General features: G+C 46.5%; 1 protein-coding gene across 10 annotated transcripts in view; it reads left to right on the top strand.

Annotated features, from left to right (window-relative positions):
- The window catches only part of MYLK (myosin light chain kinase), a 280,320-nt gene that overhangs the window by 153,395 nt on the left and 110,600 nt on the right, over window positions 1-16,325 (top strand). For 9 of the 10 annotated variants that reach the window (XM_054551385.2, XM_024245412.3, XM_054551384.2 and 6 more), the window contains 5 exons: window positions 1,939-1,957; window positions 3,142-3,677; window positions 4,262-4,468; window positions 11,259-11,393; window positions 15,067-15,219. In XM_054551385.2, coding sequence (XP_054407360.2) covers window positions 1,939-1,957; window positions 3,142-3,677; window positions 4,262-4,468; window positions 11,259-11,393; window positions 15,067-15,219 — 1,050 coding nt within the window. The remainder of the gene's footprint in view (window positions 1-1,938; window positions 1,958-3,141; window positions 3,678-4,261; window positions 4,469-11,258; window positions 11,394-15,066; window positions 15,220-16,325) is intronic. The other variant, XM_024245414.3, reaches the window with a different exon arrangement.

A 16,325-nucleotide genomic window follows, 5' to 3' on the forward strand; every position in this document is an offset into this window, starting at 1 on the left:
CAGAACGATCCCTGCCTGGTGCCGCACCCTCCTAGAGGAGCTGCTTGTTCACTGCACACCTGTGTGTGTATACACGTGGCCCACTCACACACCCAGGCACTCCCCAGGGGCAGGTCTTTTTTTTTTTTTTCTCTTCAGACAGAGTCTTGCTCTGTCACCCAGGCTGGAGTGCAGTGACATGACCTCAGCTCACTGCAACCTCCGCCACCCAGGTTCAAGCGATTCTCCTCCCTCAGCCTCCTGAGTAGCTGGGACTACAGGCATGCACCACCAGGCCCGGCTAATTTTTTTATTTTTTGTAGAGACAGGGTTTTAGCATGTTGGCCAGGCTGACCTCAAGTGATCCGCCTGCCTTGGCCTCCAAAAGTGCTGGGATTACAGGCATGAGCCACCACGCCCGGCCACCAGGGGCAGGTCTTTGACAAGAAGAAAGGGTGAGCAGGGGCAGCACAGACCTGGCCACGAGGAAAGATGCCCTGTGCTTGGCTGCCACCTTCTCTTGTGTACCCGTACTCTCTCCCACCATGTCTTCAGTCCTTTCTTCTCACCCGGACTCCCTTTTGTATCTGTGATTGCCAGCTGGAAGAATGAACATTGCTAACGTCTTGCCATCACCCCAAATTTAACCTGCCCAGAATTTACTCATAGTTTACTCTGTCTTTCAAGTCCGGCGATCCTTCGACTTGACTCCCTCTACCAGGGTTCTCATGTTCCTTCACACCCAGACTGGACTTCCCAGCATCGTTTTGAACCCTGCCTCTTTCTCCTTGAGTTGTCAGCCCTGTCAGTTCTTCTTTGGAAGTCTTGTTGAACACATCTCCTCCTTACAGTTCCTTGGTTCCTCAAGTCCAGGCTGAGGAGGGAGTGCAAGGATGGGGAAGGGGCTGCATGTCACTTTACTGGAGCAAGAACTCGGGGATCAGGAAGGGAAGTGGCTTTCAGTCCTTCCTCCTTCTTTGTCCCCCTCTTTTCTTCTGATTTTTTTCTTCTTCATCTCCTTCTTCTTAGAAACGATTCCTCTTTGCTCTTGTTACTTTTTTTGGCCTGGGTATTTTTTGCAATCTACAGAAAGAAATATATTTCACAGTACATTGCAACCCAGAATGTGTATACGTAGGTAAACAAGTTTCAGGAAACCATCCTGACTGTACTGTGTGCAGTGCATGCTGGTATTCTTTATTTCACTTGACACCACTAAAACAAGAAATCCTGGTCCTGACCAGAGAACCTGACTTGGTGGCTCACTGCTGGATAAGGAGATGCCACCAGACATCCAGAGCAATGTGTGCCTGCCCTGACGTTGAGTTAAATACTGTTCCTTCCTGATGGACTTCATGACAAAATATATTGCCCGATATTTGTTTTAAAATACTCAAAAACAAATAAACAAAAGAAAACAAAAATGGATTTATAAGACTGGCAAAATGTGGTATCTCCTTAATCGTGGTGATGGCTTTCAGGGTTTGTTATCTCTTTCTACTATTGTATATTTTGAAGTTTACCATGATAAAATTTGAGAAAGAATATAGCAGGAAAAATATGTATTTTATGTTTTTTCTTTGAAGAACTGGATAACATTAAAAATATGCTTTTCTGTACAATGGTAAGTTATAGCATTTGGGTTTGGAATTTTCAGTAGATGTTTGTTTGTCCCTGGATTGGTTTTTTTTCCTTCTGTTTAGTGAACAGAAACAGATTCCATGCCCTCAGGGTATGGTAGCACCAGCCACTATTAAAAAGCCCAAAGGACAGCATCTGAAGCTTTGACAATGTACTCTAGGGCTGGGGGGAATTCAAAGGCCAAAGATGTTCAGCACCAGGGAAGCTGGAAGGAGCCAGCAGGGTGGAACTACGGTGATGGGGAAGTGCCTGGGGAGGGAAAGCTTGGTGTATACGGCATTCTACTAACAGTCTTTCCACCCTTCCCCCTTTTTCCAGGTTTGGACAGCGCCAATAGGTATGTCTAGGCTTTGTGACTTTTATGTTTTCCCTCTTGAAATGCCCTGCAAGGAAAGAAGGGATGTTATCGAGAAATGCCCTGAATTTCTGAATCATCTTATGGGGCAGAAGAATTGGCCGTTTGGAGGGTGTTGTTTTATTTTGGGTGTTTTGTCTTGTTCTCCTATTATAATGTGACACACGGGTTCTATCTCAGGTTGCTGTCAATATTGAGACTGGAAAACTCAGTGTCGCCACCTTTCTCAGTATCTACACAGTCTCTTCTCTGGTTAGCATCCTGAGGAAGAACACTGCTCTAAGAAGGCTGCCTTCCTCATTCCAGGGCAGAGTCTGTTCACTCATCCAGCCCAGACCCAGCAGGAGCCTCTTTCCTGTGTGTGAGGCTCAGCGCTAGACGCTGGATGTGCAGGGGTGGGCGTAGAGGAGGGCTTAAACCACACGAATGCACGTTACCAACTGGGATGTGTCTGTGAGGAAGGACAATAGGAAGGCACTGATTAGAATAGAGGGGCAGGGAAGCCATTTCGGGAACTTGGTATTTGAGCTCAGACCTGTGCAAAGGAAAGTTAGCTGGTGAAGAAAAGCTCAGGGAGTGTGCTCCAAACAGCAGGGATAGCGTGTACAAGCTGTGAACCAAGAGGTGGGCCCATGGGGACCCAGAAGGACGCCAGTGTGGCCGCAGCCTGGTGAATGGCGGGCCAATGTCTGTACGATCAGGAGCTGGCATTCCTGTGGGCCCTCTTGTGGGGCTCAGTTTTGTTCTTAAAGTAGTGGAAAAGATGTTGGAAAAATCCTCGGGCTTGAAATGACATAATTTGATTAATGTTTTCAAAAGATCAACTATGGTCGCTGTAAAGAAAATAGATTAACAAGGGCAGAGTGGACACGGGACACCGGTGGCAGGGGTTGAACTAGGGAGGCACCAGTGGAGAAGGGAAATGTAGGGAAAGAGGGCTCTGGGCAGGACTGCGGGACAGGCAAGTGTTGGTAATGGCTGCTTGTGCTGTGGCTTGGGAAACTGGGCAAACTGCAGAGAAAGATGCTCTTACTTGCTCTTAACTTGTGGGCTTTTGTGATCCCTGGAATCCGTGCTTGTGATGAGTAATGTTTGTGAGTAACCAGATGATCATTCTATTCTCCCCTCTCCTCACCCACCCTACCCCCACCCTCACCACCACACAGGTCATTTGGGAGAGAAACAAAAGCCACCAATTCAGATGTCAGGAAAGAGGTGACCAATGTAATCTCAAAGGAGTCAAAGCTGGACAGTCTGGAGGCTGCAGCCGAAAGCAAGAACTGCTCCAGCCCCCAGAGAGGTGGCTCCCCACCCTGGGCTGCAAAGAGCCAGCCTCAGCCCCCAAGGGAGTCCAAGCTGGAGTCATACAAGGACTCGCCCAGAATGGCCCCGCAGACCCCGGTCCTTCAGAAGACTTCCAGCTCCATCACCCTGCAGGCCGCAAGAGTTCAGCCAGAACCAAGAGCACCAGGCCTGGGGGTCCTATCACCTTCTGGAGAAGAGAGGAAGAGCCCAGCTGCTCCCCGTCCAGCCACCTTCCCCACCAGGCAGCCTGGCCTGGGGAGCCAAGACGTTGTGAGCAAGGCTGCTACCAGGAGAATCCCCATGGAGGGCCAGAGGGATTCAGCATTCCCCAAATTTGAGAGCAAGCCCCAAAGCCAGGAGGTCAGGGAAAATCAAACTGTCAAGTTCAGATGTGAAGGTGAGTAGAGGTAATTAGGGTCACCTATTGCCAAAATGTAGCCCCTTGGTGGCCACTCCCTTCCTTCAGCACCCAGCTGGTCTGCACCACCTATATCCACTCATCTTCTTGGACTAGCTCCCCTAGAAAACCACCTTACAAGGGCCTTCCCCTTAGGAGGGACTCATTGTAGAAATGCCCTTTATTCTAGGGAGACCCCTAACAGTAGCCTGTTGTTTGCTGTTGGATAGAGTACTGGCCCTGGCCCTAGTTCTTACCACCCTAGAAGAAACACCCTCATTATCGCCAACATCAGAAAGCAAACCTCATGGTGTCCTCCGCCCTTTCTTCCCCTTGCCTGGCTTTGGCTGACCTGGAGACCTGGCCCATCACCTTGTATTCATCCTCCTCAAGGCCCCTGACTCTCTCAGGAGGTTTTGTCTTGTGGAGTGTGGTTGAGGGTGAGGAAGCAGACTCAGAGGTGGGAGGGCAGCTCCACACCAAACTGAGCCCTTTCCTCCAGCTCACGCCTTCCCCACCTACCTCACAATCACGGGGTTCTCTCCAGGGCATAGGGAGCTCATGTTCTTTACCTGGCCCTGTAGTTTCCGGGACTCCAAAGCCTGAAGTGGCCTGGTTCCTGGAAGGCACCCCTGTGAGGAGACAGGAAGGCAGCATTGAGGTTTATGAAGATGCTGGCTCCCATTACCTCTGCCTGCTGAAAGCCCGGACCAGGGACAGTGGGAAATACAGCTGCACTGCTTCCAACGCCCAAGGCCAGGTGTCCTGTAGCTGGACCCTCCAAGTGGAAAGTGAGTACACTTCTCCGGGTCACCCTGCATTCTCTGTGGGACAACCATTCATGGGGTGCTTCACCTTCTGCAGATGGTTCATCTCCTACAGCCCCCTGCCTTGGTGCACAGCCCGACAGAAATGTCACCCCCAATCACATGCCAAGGCCAAGTGTGTTGCTCTAGGCCCGTGATTCATAATCATGAGTTTACATCAGAATCACCTCAAAATAAACATGCATGGCCCCACGCCCAGCCCAACTGACAGCTACCTTTCCTAGGTCCCTCAGCCGTTTGAATAGTGCTGTGACTCACGTTTCTAACCACAGAGAACTGAGTGTTCATTAAATATACAGGTTTAGAGTAATGTGAGATGATGTGGGATCCCACATCTTTTATGTTTATTGTACTGTCTTTTTATAAAAGTAATGCATGTTCATTGTGGGGAATTTAAACAATATATAATCTTATGACTCAGAAATAAATTATATTTTAATGGTTTTTATACAAACTTACCATTGTGGTATTTGTATACTGCTTTCTATCCTAATTTGCTCATGTGATATTAACATCTTTTTATACAATTCTTGGAAAGCATGACTTTTAGTAGCCATATAATATTGCATGGAATGACTGTATCTAATTTAGATATGCTGTTATTTGTTGAATAATTGTTTCCATTTTTCACTATTATAACATACCTATGATAAATATTCTTGTACCTGTCTATCTCTATAAAATTTCCCCCTTACTCTAAATGCATATGTAAGCCCCAGGCCCATGCCATACCCTTGAGAAATGCATTAACAAACACCACAAGAGTAGAATCTGCAAATTGCAGGCTGCTGGAAACTGTGGAACAAATAACTTTCACCCATTTTTTTTCCACATACAAATTGCAAGCAAAAAAAAAAAAAAGACAACCTATAGAAAACTTATATTAGAAGGTATATAGTAACATCAACAATTACAATAATTTTTGATAATCTTCTGCCAATCCTGACTGAGATAATCTTTAAAAAGTTTTTGTGGGAACATCAAGAGAATTTGGACACTGATAAGATTTAATATAAAGGAATTCGTGGTGTTTTAAGATGTGATGGTGGTCTTGTTACTTTTTTTTTTTATAAGTTCGTCTGTTTGAGAGATATATCCTGAGTTATTTACTGGTGAAATGATATGGCTTTTTATATTTGACTTAGAAATAATTCATGTTTCGGGAGCACTGGCAGAGGTATCAATGAAATAATATTGATATAAATGAAAGTTGAGAGATGGGTACATAAGAATTCACTACACTGCTTTGTCTACTTTTGTGTGTGTTTGAAAATTTTCAAAATGCACATTTCCAAAAGAAAAAAAGACTTAGTGATGTATCCATATAGTAGAATGCCAGACAACATCCTGTAGACTGATGCTAAAACATGTTCAAGATGCACTAGGAAGGGAGAGGAGCAAAGTACAGGCTCATGTGTAAATGGAAGAAAAGATCTGTGTACACACATGCAAAAGATGCCTGTGTGTGCACAAATCATTTCTGGAAGAGCACAAAAGTCCCTCTAGGAAGGGGAAACCGGGGGTCCACAGGAAGGAATGGGGCATGTTACTTTTCACTGTATACTATTGATTCACTGGGATTTTAACTATTGTTTAACTGGGATTTTTACTATCCTTGTGAATTCCTTTACAAGAAATATTATCCATGCCATTTGCAGGTGGGAGTGCTGGTAGGCAAAGTTCACAGGTCTAGGAGATCAAGCCTCATCATCCAGGCCAGGTCTCTATCCCTGCACAGGGGACAGAAATATGGTGTCAGGTCCACCACAGGTTAATGGGGTATCCAGAGGGCCTAGATTCTCCTGTGGCTTCTTCTGCTGTGAATTTATCTAAGTCTCATAGAAGACTATTTTTAGCCTGTTCGTGTCATGGGGTAATACATCTCAGGTTGATTCCCTATCTTGTTGTGTTTTGTGTGACAGCTTTATTGAGATATAATTCACATAACATAAAAAGCACCCTTTTAAAGTACACAATTCAGTGGTGTTTAATATATTCACAGAGTTGTGTGGCCATCACCATCATCTGATTTCAGAACATTTTCACTACCCCTCCCAAAAAAATCCTACCCATCAGCCGTCACTCCCTGTTCTCCCATCCCCACAACCCCTGACAGCCACTAATCTACTTTTTGTCTCTATGGGTTTTCCTCTTCTGAACATTTGGTGTTAAGTGGAATCATTCAATATGTGGCCTTTTGTGTCTGGCTTCTTTCTCTTAGCTTAATGTCTTCAGGGTTCATCTATGTTGTAGCAGGTGTTAGTACTTCATTCATCCATGTGGCTGAATCATATTGCATCGTATGGACATAGCATGTTTTGTTTATCCATGCATCAGTTAAGGTCCATGTGGTTGTTTCTACTTTTTAGCTGTGGTGAAAAGTGTTGCTATGCACATTTATGTATGAGTTGTTTTCAATACCTGTTTTCAATTTTGATGTTTAGACCACATATATTGTTGGGTCATAAGGTAATTCTGGATTTAACCCTCTGAGGAACTAACAAACTGTTTTTCACCATTTGACATTCTTCTAGCGATGTACAAGTGTTGCAGTTTTTCCACATTCTCACCAACACTTGTTATTTTCTTGCTTGCTTGCTTGCTTGCTTGCTTGCTTTTTTTAAAACGAGGTCTTGCTTTGCCAATGGGGCTAGAGTGCAGTGGCATGATAATAGCTCACTGTAACCTTGAACTCCTGGGCTCAAGCAATCCTCCAGCCTTGCCTCCTGAGTAGGTGGGACTAAAGGTGCTTGCCACCACACTTGGCTAATTTTTTTTATTATTTGTAGAGACGGGGATCTCACTATGTTGCCCAGGCTTGTCTCAAACCCCTAGACTTGAGTGATCCTCCCACTTCAACCTCCCAAAGCACTGGGATTATAGGCATGAGCCACTGCACTCAGCCTGTTTTCTATTTTTTCATTATAGCCATTCACAATCATCTGACTATGATTTTTTTTTTTTTTTGGAAACAGGGTCTCACTCTGTTGCCCAGGCTGGAGTGCAGTGGCATGATAATAGCTCATTGCAGTCTCAACATCCCAGCCTCAAGTGATCCTTCCCACCTCAGCCTCCTGGGTAGCTGGGACCACAGGAATATGCCACTATACTCAGCTAATTTTGTTTATTTTTGTAGATAAAAGGTCTCAGTATGTTGTCCAGGCTGGACTTGAACTCCTTGCTCAAACAGTCCTCCCACTTTAGCCTCCTAAATTGCTGGGTTTACAGGCATGAACTGCCACACCCAGCCTGACTGCAATTTTGATTTGCATTTCTCTAATGACTAGTGATTTTGAACATCATTTCATATACTTATTGGACATTTGTATATCTCCTTCGGAGAAATGCCTATTCAAATACTTTACCCATGTTTTAATTGCATCATTTACTTTTTTATTGTTGAGTTGCAAGAGTTCTTTATGTATTCTGGATACAAGTCATTTACCAGACATGATTTACAATAATCCTCTCCCATTCTGTAAAGGCTGGATTATTTGTCATGTGTGGCCACAGAAGTCCCTGCTTAGTTAGTTTAGTGATCAGCTAATTGATTGGATGGAGAGTTCCTTAAACACCTTGAACTAATACTTTTCCCAGCCTTTGCCAAGGGGCTCTGTGTGTGTGTTACGCCCATTTTCAGTGCTCTGGCCAGCAGTTTACAGCTCTGCTTTAGCCTTTACTTTCTGCTTGCACCAAAGCTCCAAGTCAGCCAGAGGTGAGACAGGAGGGCCTTCTTACATCTTTCCTGGGCAGGCTCACAGCCCTGCACATCCATGTGGGCTTCTCAGTTCTCAGGAATCTGTCAGAGCTTTTCAAAGTCCTGGACATCTCATTCCCCAGTTTTTCCTTTTAAGTTTTTTGGTCAGACTCTCCTCAGCCCCGAATGATATTGCTGTCTCAAGTAGCTGTAATATTAAACAATTGCTACTGATTGATTTTGACAAACACCTTGGAGACAGGGCCATCCACACAGAGTAAACTTTGAGTCGGGTTAAACAAAGACAACCCTGAAAATGGAGTTGTTGAAGGAGCTGCCAGACAGGGCAAATAGTGACCATTCTCTTATGGATGGGGTTTTTCAGGAGCTCTGAACCCATCCTGCCCCTTGCTAAGTGGCTGATTTTCACAAGTACCATAGATACTGTTGGTTTTCAGAGTTACCCCAGAGCTGGGGCAAGGGGCACAAGAGTGAAAAAGCACATAGCTTGCTGTTCTTACCAAGATTCAGCTATATTTTTGTTGTTGTTGTTGTTGTTTGTTTTTTGGGAGGGTGGAGGGGCAGGGTATCGTTGTTGGGGCCTTTTGTTGTTGTTTATTGTTTTTACTTTTTAGAGACAGAGTCTCACTCTGTCACCCAGACTGGAGTGCAGTGGCGTGATCATAGCTTGCTACAGCCTCAAACTCTTGGGCTCAAGCAATCCTCCTGCCTCAGCCTACTAAATGAGACTACAGGCACATGCCATCATGCCTAGCTAATATTTTAATTTTATTTTTTTGGTAGAGACAAGAGTCTTGCTATGTTTCCCAGGCTAGTTTCAAACTTCTGGCTCAAGCAATCCTTCTGCCTTGGCCTCCCAAAGTGCTGAGATTAAAGACGTGAGCCACCACTCCTGGATGTTTGTTTGTTTTTATTGAATGCTCCTCAGAATGTTGCAAGCCTGTGGTTAATTTCTGGCTCCTGAAACCATTGCTTTTGACTCTTTTTGCCAGTATTGTTGTTGCTTTTATGGAGGAGTAGATCTTCAGAGGTCTTTACTTTGCCATTCCACATCCTATCTTCTTGATGAAGACACTCGCTTTTCTAAAACTTCTCCAGTTCCTAAACATCCTAGCTAATTCTTGGAAGATGAGTTTACCACGAAATAGGTCATCTGATGGGTGTTCTTTTAGCTCCTCCTACATACTTCTCTCTTTCTGTTTTCCTATACTACAGAATACCTGTCTATTTCCCTTCCCAAGACTTCTCTTTCTGCCCTTCCCGTCTTCACAAGGATCTGATCTAACAATGATTTACTCTCCCACCACTTCTTCAATCTTTCCCCTTCGCTTATTGAGAGACCTCTTTTTTCTCCCTACAAGCATGCTCTAGTTGTCCCTATGCTGAAAAAGGAAAGAAAATCTTCCTTCCGCTTGAGAGCCCCTCGAGCTCCTACTCTATCCCTCCACTCTCTTTCATCCCTAGACTATATTTGCCGCAAGTAGAGTCTCTATGCACAGCTTCTACTTGATAATAACAGCTAACACTCACTGAGGATGTGCTATGCTAGGTTTTGTGCTAAATGCTCTACCTGAATTGTTTCATTTAGTTATCCCAACAATCTTACAAGAAAATCATACCCATTTTCTAGATGAGAATACTGATCTTCAGTAAGGTTAAATGACTTGTCCAAGTTCACATGCCTTGTAAAAAGAGAGCGTATTTCTAACCCAAACTGACCTGGCATGGAAGCCTATATCCTTTTTGATAACTCCCAAAGGCATTTCTCTAATGAGGGAGTTCAACACTGGCCAAGGGAAGGGATGGAGAGGGTGCCTCCCCACACCCTCCTGGTGGTCTGTCTGACCCTTCCTCAGTGCCAGGCCTGTCCAGGTACACCATCACTCTGTCTTGTCGCTGCTCTCCCATCACCTACCCTCCCCTAGGATCTGGAGGAGCAAGTGCAGCTGTACAGTCAGAGCTGGCTGTAAAACTTGGCTTCAGCATCGAGTTCAACTATGGGAAATTAGTAACCTCGTCTGTAAAATGAACTCGAGAGAACAACCTCATAGCATTGTCACAATCACATCTGGAAAAGTACCTGGCACATAGTAGGCCCTCAAATCTTATTAGCTTTCTTGCCCATAAACCCCTGCAGTATAATATGACATTTCCTCTCATCTCTGTATTGAATAGGCTCTCTTGAAAAGCACCAGTGATATATCTTCTAAGCACCAAATCCAGTTCCACCTTTTCTCAGCTATCAGCCACCTTGACACATGTACAGCATGTTCTGGTTGTCATAGAAGAGATTATCCCTATTGCTTTTAATTAAGGTCCCCAAACTAGAAAACGTCCCCTAATTCACTGATGTAGAAGGCTTTTGGAAAGTTCAGCTCAGCAGTTCTCAACCAGAATGTGCATTCAAACCACACAAGGGCATCGTTACTGCATATTCCCAGGTCCCCGGCAGCTCTGAGCCCTTGACCTAGAATGGGGTTCAAACTGTGCTTAGAAAACTGGAGCACATGTGAGTCCTATGATTCAGTCCTGGAATTGGAAAAAAATCATTGTAATAATTTAAAATTGATGTCCTCACCTGTGAGCCTGTGGCTTATACGAGTAAAAAGATACTCACAAGATTGTGTAATCACTGATGGGACATATTAAAGAAGATAAGAGACACTAGAAAGTAGAGTAGGACCAACAAGCAGGAAGGAGCTCTCCAGAGGCTCGAGGGCAGCAAAAGCCAAGGCAAAACAGGAGGCACCTGAGTCACAGAGGAGAGAAGGCAGGCCCAGGTTCTAAGCACCCCAGGGCTAGGGTGTTTTGTGACTGTGAAAAAGCCCCTGCGGGTAAATCTGCTTCAGGCTCCAGGTCCCTACATCACTGGTACTGCCTGTTTCTTAAGCGTGAAGAGAGATAAGGCAAAGGCAGGCTGCCGAGGGTACCCAGGTGTCCAGGACAGTGAGGCGTGCCTGGGAGGCTGGGGTGACTGCAGGCATCACCAGAGCGGGCAAGCTGTGATCTGAGCTGACCTGTCCTTTTCCCTCACAGGGCTTGCCGTGATGGAGGTGGCCCCCTCCTTCTCCAGTGTCCTGAAGGACTGCACCGTCATTGAGGGCCAGGATTTTGTGCTGCAGTGCTCCATACAGGGGACCCCAGTGCCCCGGATCACTTGGCTGCTGAATGGTGAGTTCCTCCTGCCTCAGCTCTCTGCTCCCATCCCCTGGGCCCTTTGGTGCTGCCTGAATCCTCACTTATCCCTCTGAGCCATTTATGCCTTGGACATCCCGGTGGTATGAGAAGGAAGCACGGGGCACAGAGAGAGCACGGGCACTGGGATCCTGCTCCCGACTGGCTGAGCAAGTTACTACTCCTGTCTGAGCCTTGAGTTCTCCGTCTACATGGCGGGAATCATGCTGCCTATCTGCAGGGTGGTGGTTGTGAAATTAAATTAGATCATTTCTATAAAGTGGTCAATGAGATGCCTGACACATAGGGGCATGAGCAGTTGGATTTCTTTTCATATGGCCAAACTCATAATAGGCCCTCAATTAATATTTGTTGAGTAAATAAATGAACAAATAAATTAATAAACTAATGAACCACTCTCAAAGTCGCATGAGGGATCTTACCTTTTATTTAGTGGCAGGTGGTTCTGGGACTCACAGACCAGTTATTCTTTTTAAACTGACAGTCCTATAGAGACTCGCCAACTCTTTTTTTGTCAAGTAAGGTCCTTTAAAAAATTATTTGCCGTACATTATCACCCTTTTCTTTTTAAAGGACCATTTAATTTCAACAGTGTGGGAGAACTCTGACCTTGAAAGACTGAGAACTGTCCATTAAGCTGATAAGATGGAGCAGGGACTACTGTGGGGATCCCCAGGGAGGGTGAAAGAGCCCCTGCTGAGAGTCAGGAGACACAGGCACTTGTCCTTCTCCACCACTGAGTGGTCGGGTGACCTTGGACACTTCACCCCTTGGGGTACCAGCTTCTTTATCTATGAGAAGATAGGGTGGAAAAGAAGGTTTGGGATCTCAGCTCACTCTCACACCTAATAGAATATGCTCCTTAAGACAGCAGTGGGCCAGGTGCGGTGGCTCACGCCTGTAATCCGCACTTTGGGAGGCTGAGGTGGGTGGATCACCTAAGGTCAGGAGTTCGAGACCAGCCTGGCCAACATGATGAGACCCCCCCCCATCTCTACTAAAAATACAAAACTTAGCCAAACATAGTGCCAGGTGCCTATAATCCCAGCTACTCCGGAGGCTGAGGCAGGAGAATCGCTTGAACCCAGGAGCCAGAGGTTGCAGTGAGCCGAGATTGTGCCATTGCACTCCAGCCAGGGCGACAAGAGCAAAGCTTCATCAATAAATAAATAAATAAATAAATAAATAAATAAATAAATAAATGAAAGAGCGAGCAAACGAGCGGTGGTCCCCAACACTTATGCACCAAATAGTCCCCAGTTGTGTCTGCGTCATTGGTGTATTACCTGTGAACCTTCCTTGTTGGTGTAGTTTGCTCAGGCTTTGCTAGAAGCTGTCTTTAGTGAGTGAGAGGAAGTGCCATCTAGTCTTCCTACATGTAGTGTTCTTGGGTAGGTACGTGAGAATTGAGGTCTGCCTTCCCTCCCAGCCCTCCGCAAAGGACAGAAGTCCTACTGGATCCAGTGATTGACTTCAAGGAGGCAGCCTCCTTGTGGCTGGAACACAATATGGGCGTTAAGGACTAATAACGGAGTCTAGACTAAGTATCAACAAACATTTTCTATGAAGGGCCAAGTAGTAACTATTTTCAGCTTTTCAGGCCATACAGCCTCTTTAACAACTCTCAACTCTGCTGTTGTGGTATAAAAGCAGCCATAGGAGGCTGGGCGCAGTAGCTTACTCCTGTAATCCCAGCACTCTGGGAGGCCAAGGCAGGCAGATTGCCTGAGCTCAGGAGTTCAAGACCAGCCTGGCCAACACAGTGAAACTGTCTCTACAAAAAAAAAAAAAAAAAGCAAAACTTAGCCAGGCTTAGCAAAACTTAGCTGCTGCACTCCAACCTGGGTAATAAGAGTGAGATCCTGTCTCAAAAAATAAAAGAATAGACAGTACATAAGCCATAGACAATACGTGAAAGAATGAGTGTGGCTATGTTGCAGTAAAACTTTATGGATACTGAAATGTGAGTTTCACATAATTTTTGCATGTCATGAAATATATTACCTTTATTTTTTTCGGCCGTTTAAAATATGTAAAAACTATTCTTAGCTTGCAGGCACTACAAAAACAAGCTGCAGTTAGGATTCTGCCCAGGAGCCATAGCTTGCTGTCTCCTAGTTTATGCATCACTCAAGACTGTGTTTTCTCAGCGACTCTTAGCTTTTCCACACCCGTTCCACTAGAGGGCGATCATGCTCAAGTTGGGTTTCCTTGGCTGCTAACTCTAGTTGAACCCAGCCTCCGAGCTGGGAGAGCCTAATGTCTCCCAATTGTGATGTGCCCTGAGCCAACAGCTCCTTTCTGGGGCCTCCATCCCATCCCATGTTTGTGGGGCCACAGTGAGTTACGTTCCAGTTAAAGGAGAGCTCTCAAAAGGCTTGTCAGCACATGTTTGGACAGAAGAGACACATTGGCGGCAGTCAGGGAATACACTGGTATTGTCAAGGAAGAGAGGTTTGGAGGGTACCATTGTGACAAAAAGTAAAAACAAAGAGCAGTGCTCACTTCTCTCAGTGGCAGGATCCAGGCCCCTGCCTTTCCCAGCCCCCGGACCCACTTTTATGAAATGCAATAGGTTGAGAGGAATCTTCCCCTCTAGTCCTATGGTGTGCTTGCCGGTCTCTTTGCCAAACTGTCATGGAGACATGAAGTGTTGCTATGTGCAGAAGAAAACACTGCATTGCAGGGAGACGACTTCTTTCTGTACTTTCTCCCTCCCCCACTGGCCACCCCCACTTTTATGAAGTGCAAACCAGGACCCTGGGGCCTGGCAAGGGAAGAAACTGACAGTTGCTTCCTATATGGCAGCTGGACACATTCCTGCTCCGAGGCCAGACTCTTCAGTAATGAGATTTTTTTTTTCCTGGAAATGAAAAGTCACATCCCAGAATGATAAACTCCCAGGAACATAGAGCATTAAGGAAACCACTAAAGCTCATTGCATGCACTCCTGTCTCCATGCAGGACTTTATGTGACCTGGAAATGTCACGTGGAAGGGACTCTGGAAAAAAGGAGCCGAGTCATTTTAGTTCCCTATATTTACCTTTTCTGTGAACCCTAAAATACACCTAATTGCATAGAAGAAATGCACCTAACTGCAACATTGGGTGGGGGATGCAGAATTGCTTTTTGATAAATATCTACAGTGGAAAATGGAATCATTGTTTCTGGAGACATCTAAGTGGAGCTGGGCACCCCATGTTCAGCCCGGGAAAGCTCTGTTTTGCCTGAGGCTGGGCTATGGGCCAGATAACCCTGTAAGAGTCTCTCCAGGCTCAGAATTCTGTGAAGTTGAGGATGTGGATTTGGAGACTGTTAAACACAGAATGCCCAAAACTCTGTCCCTTTCCCTCCTGCATTTTTTAATTCCTCCAGATTCTCCCTCCCCCATCCCTCTAGGCCCCGTCTTCCTCCTCCACCACACAATTACTCCCTTTCCTTCATCTCCTTAGCCCCTGGCTCTTTCTCCAGCCCATAAGCCTCTGTCCAGCTGGCTGGAGATGTGCATGGTACATCATTAGCCCTCAATGGATCTGAGCAAGCATGACAAGCCTCAGCATCATGACAGCAGCAGCCCTGCTGAGGACAGGGCTCCCGTCCCTACTGCCAGTGCTGCCTGGCCTGAGCCTTCCTGTGCTTCCTCCACAGGGCAGCCCATCCAGTACGCTCGTTCCACCTGTGAGGCCGGCGTGGCTGAGCTCCACATCCAGGATGCCCTGCCGGAGGACCATGGCACCTACACCTGCCTGGCTAAGAATGCCTTGGGGCAGGTGTCCTGCAGCGCCCGGGTCACCGTCCGTGGTAGGAGCCTCTGGGCACCTGGGTAGAAGCACCTTTCCTGCAGACACTTCTGCTTTGGAGGAAGGGCACATTTGTAGAAAATGGTATCATGAGTGACAATCCAGGGAGCAGAGGTGCACATGGCACTACTCCACACCATTGGCAGCGGCAGGTGCCGTGACAGAGGAGTGGCTGCTGCAACCTCTTAGGGGCAGAGGAGAGGGTCCTTAAAAAGTGCTGCACCTGCAGGTAGGAAGTGAGGGAGATGACCTCCAGGAGTTCACAGCGACAAGGGTCTGCCATCAGAGGTGGCCTTTTCCTCACCCCCTCACTCCACTGGGGCCATGGAAAGATATGGGGGAAAGAGATGAGGGCTCCCTTAGCTCCAGAAGCTCCAGGTCCGGTCAGAAGAAAACCTCACACACTACAAAAAGACTTGGGAGAGCACTCACATATTCCCTGAGCAGTCAGTGGCCTCACCAGCGACCCTTACATGCTGGGGGACCCCTGGGTCACAGGGTGCATATTGAGGCTTCCAGAGGGTCACAGGTTGTCCCCTTTCTGCCCCCCTTCTACTCACCGGCCCTGGCTTGTTTTTACACATCAGCAGCCTGGTCTCCAGTAATCTGATTATCACGGTCATCCATTCATCAGCCAAGCACTTAGTCCCCAGGAACTGCAGGGAGCCACAGACTCAAGACAGATCTGTCTGGGCTGTGGTATCAGCAGGCCTGGTGACAGTTCCCACGGAAGTGCTTCTTGGGTCCAGGGCTTTCAGGTAAGCCTGATCCCACCCTCACCCTGAGCCTATGCCCCCCGCTCCTGTGCGTGACTGGGTCCTCTGATGCTAGCACTGAGTGCAGCGTGACTGGTCTCCCATCAGACAAGCAGGAGAATACATCTCTCCATTCCCCAGGGCTCAGGCCTGTCAGGAACATCTCTGTATTTTATGAGTAGCCACTGTCTGGGAGGCTGCAGGAGGAAGTTTCGCGGAAAAGGAAAGGGGAAGAAACATTTGTGGCTTACTGTGTTAAATACTTTCACATCACCCGTATTCTCTCACTGAGACCTCAGTAGCCTAGGGGACAAGGATGCTGTCCTGATTTCAGACAGAAGGCTCTGGAAGT

Source organism: Pongo abelii, chromosome 2 (assembly GCF_028885655.2).
Source record: "Pongo abelii isolate AG06213 chromosome 2, NHGRI_mPonAbe1-v2.0_pri, whole genome shotgun sequence".
Taxonomy (NCBI): Eukaryota; Metazoa; Chordata; class Mammalia; order Primates; family Hominidae; genus Pongo; species Pongo abelii.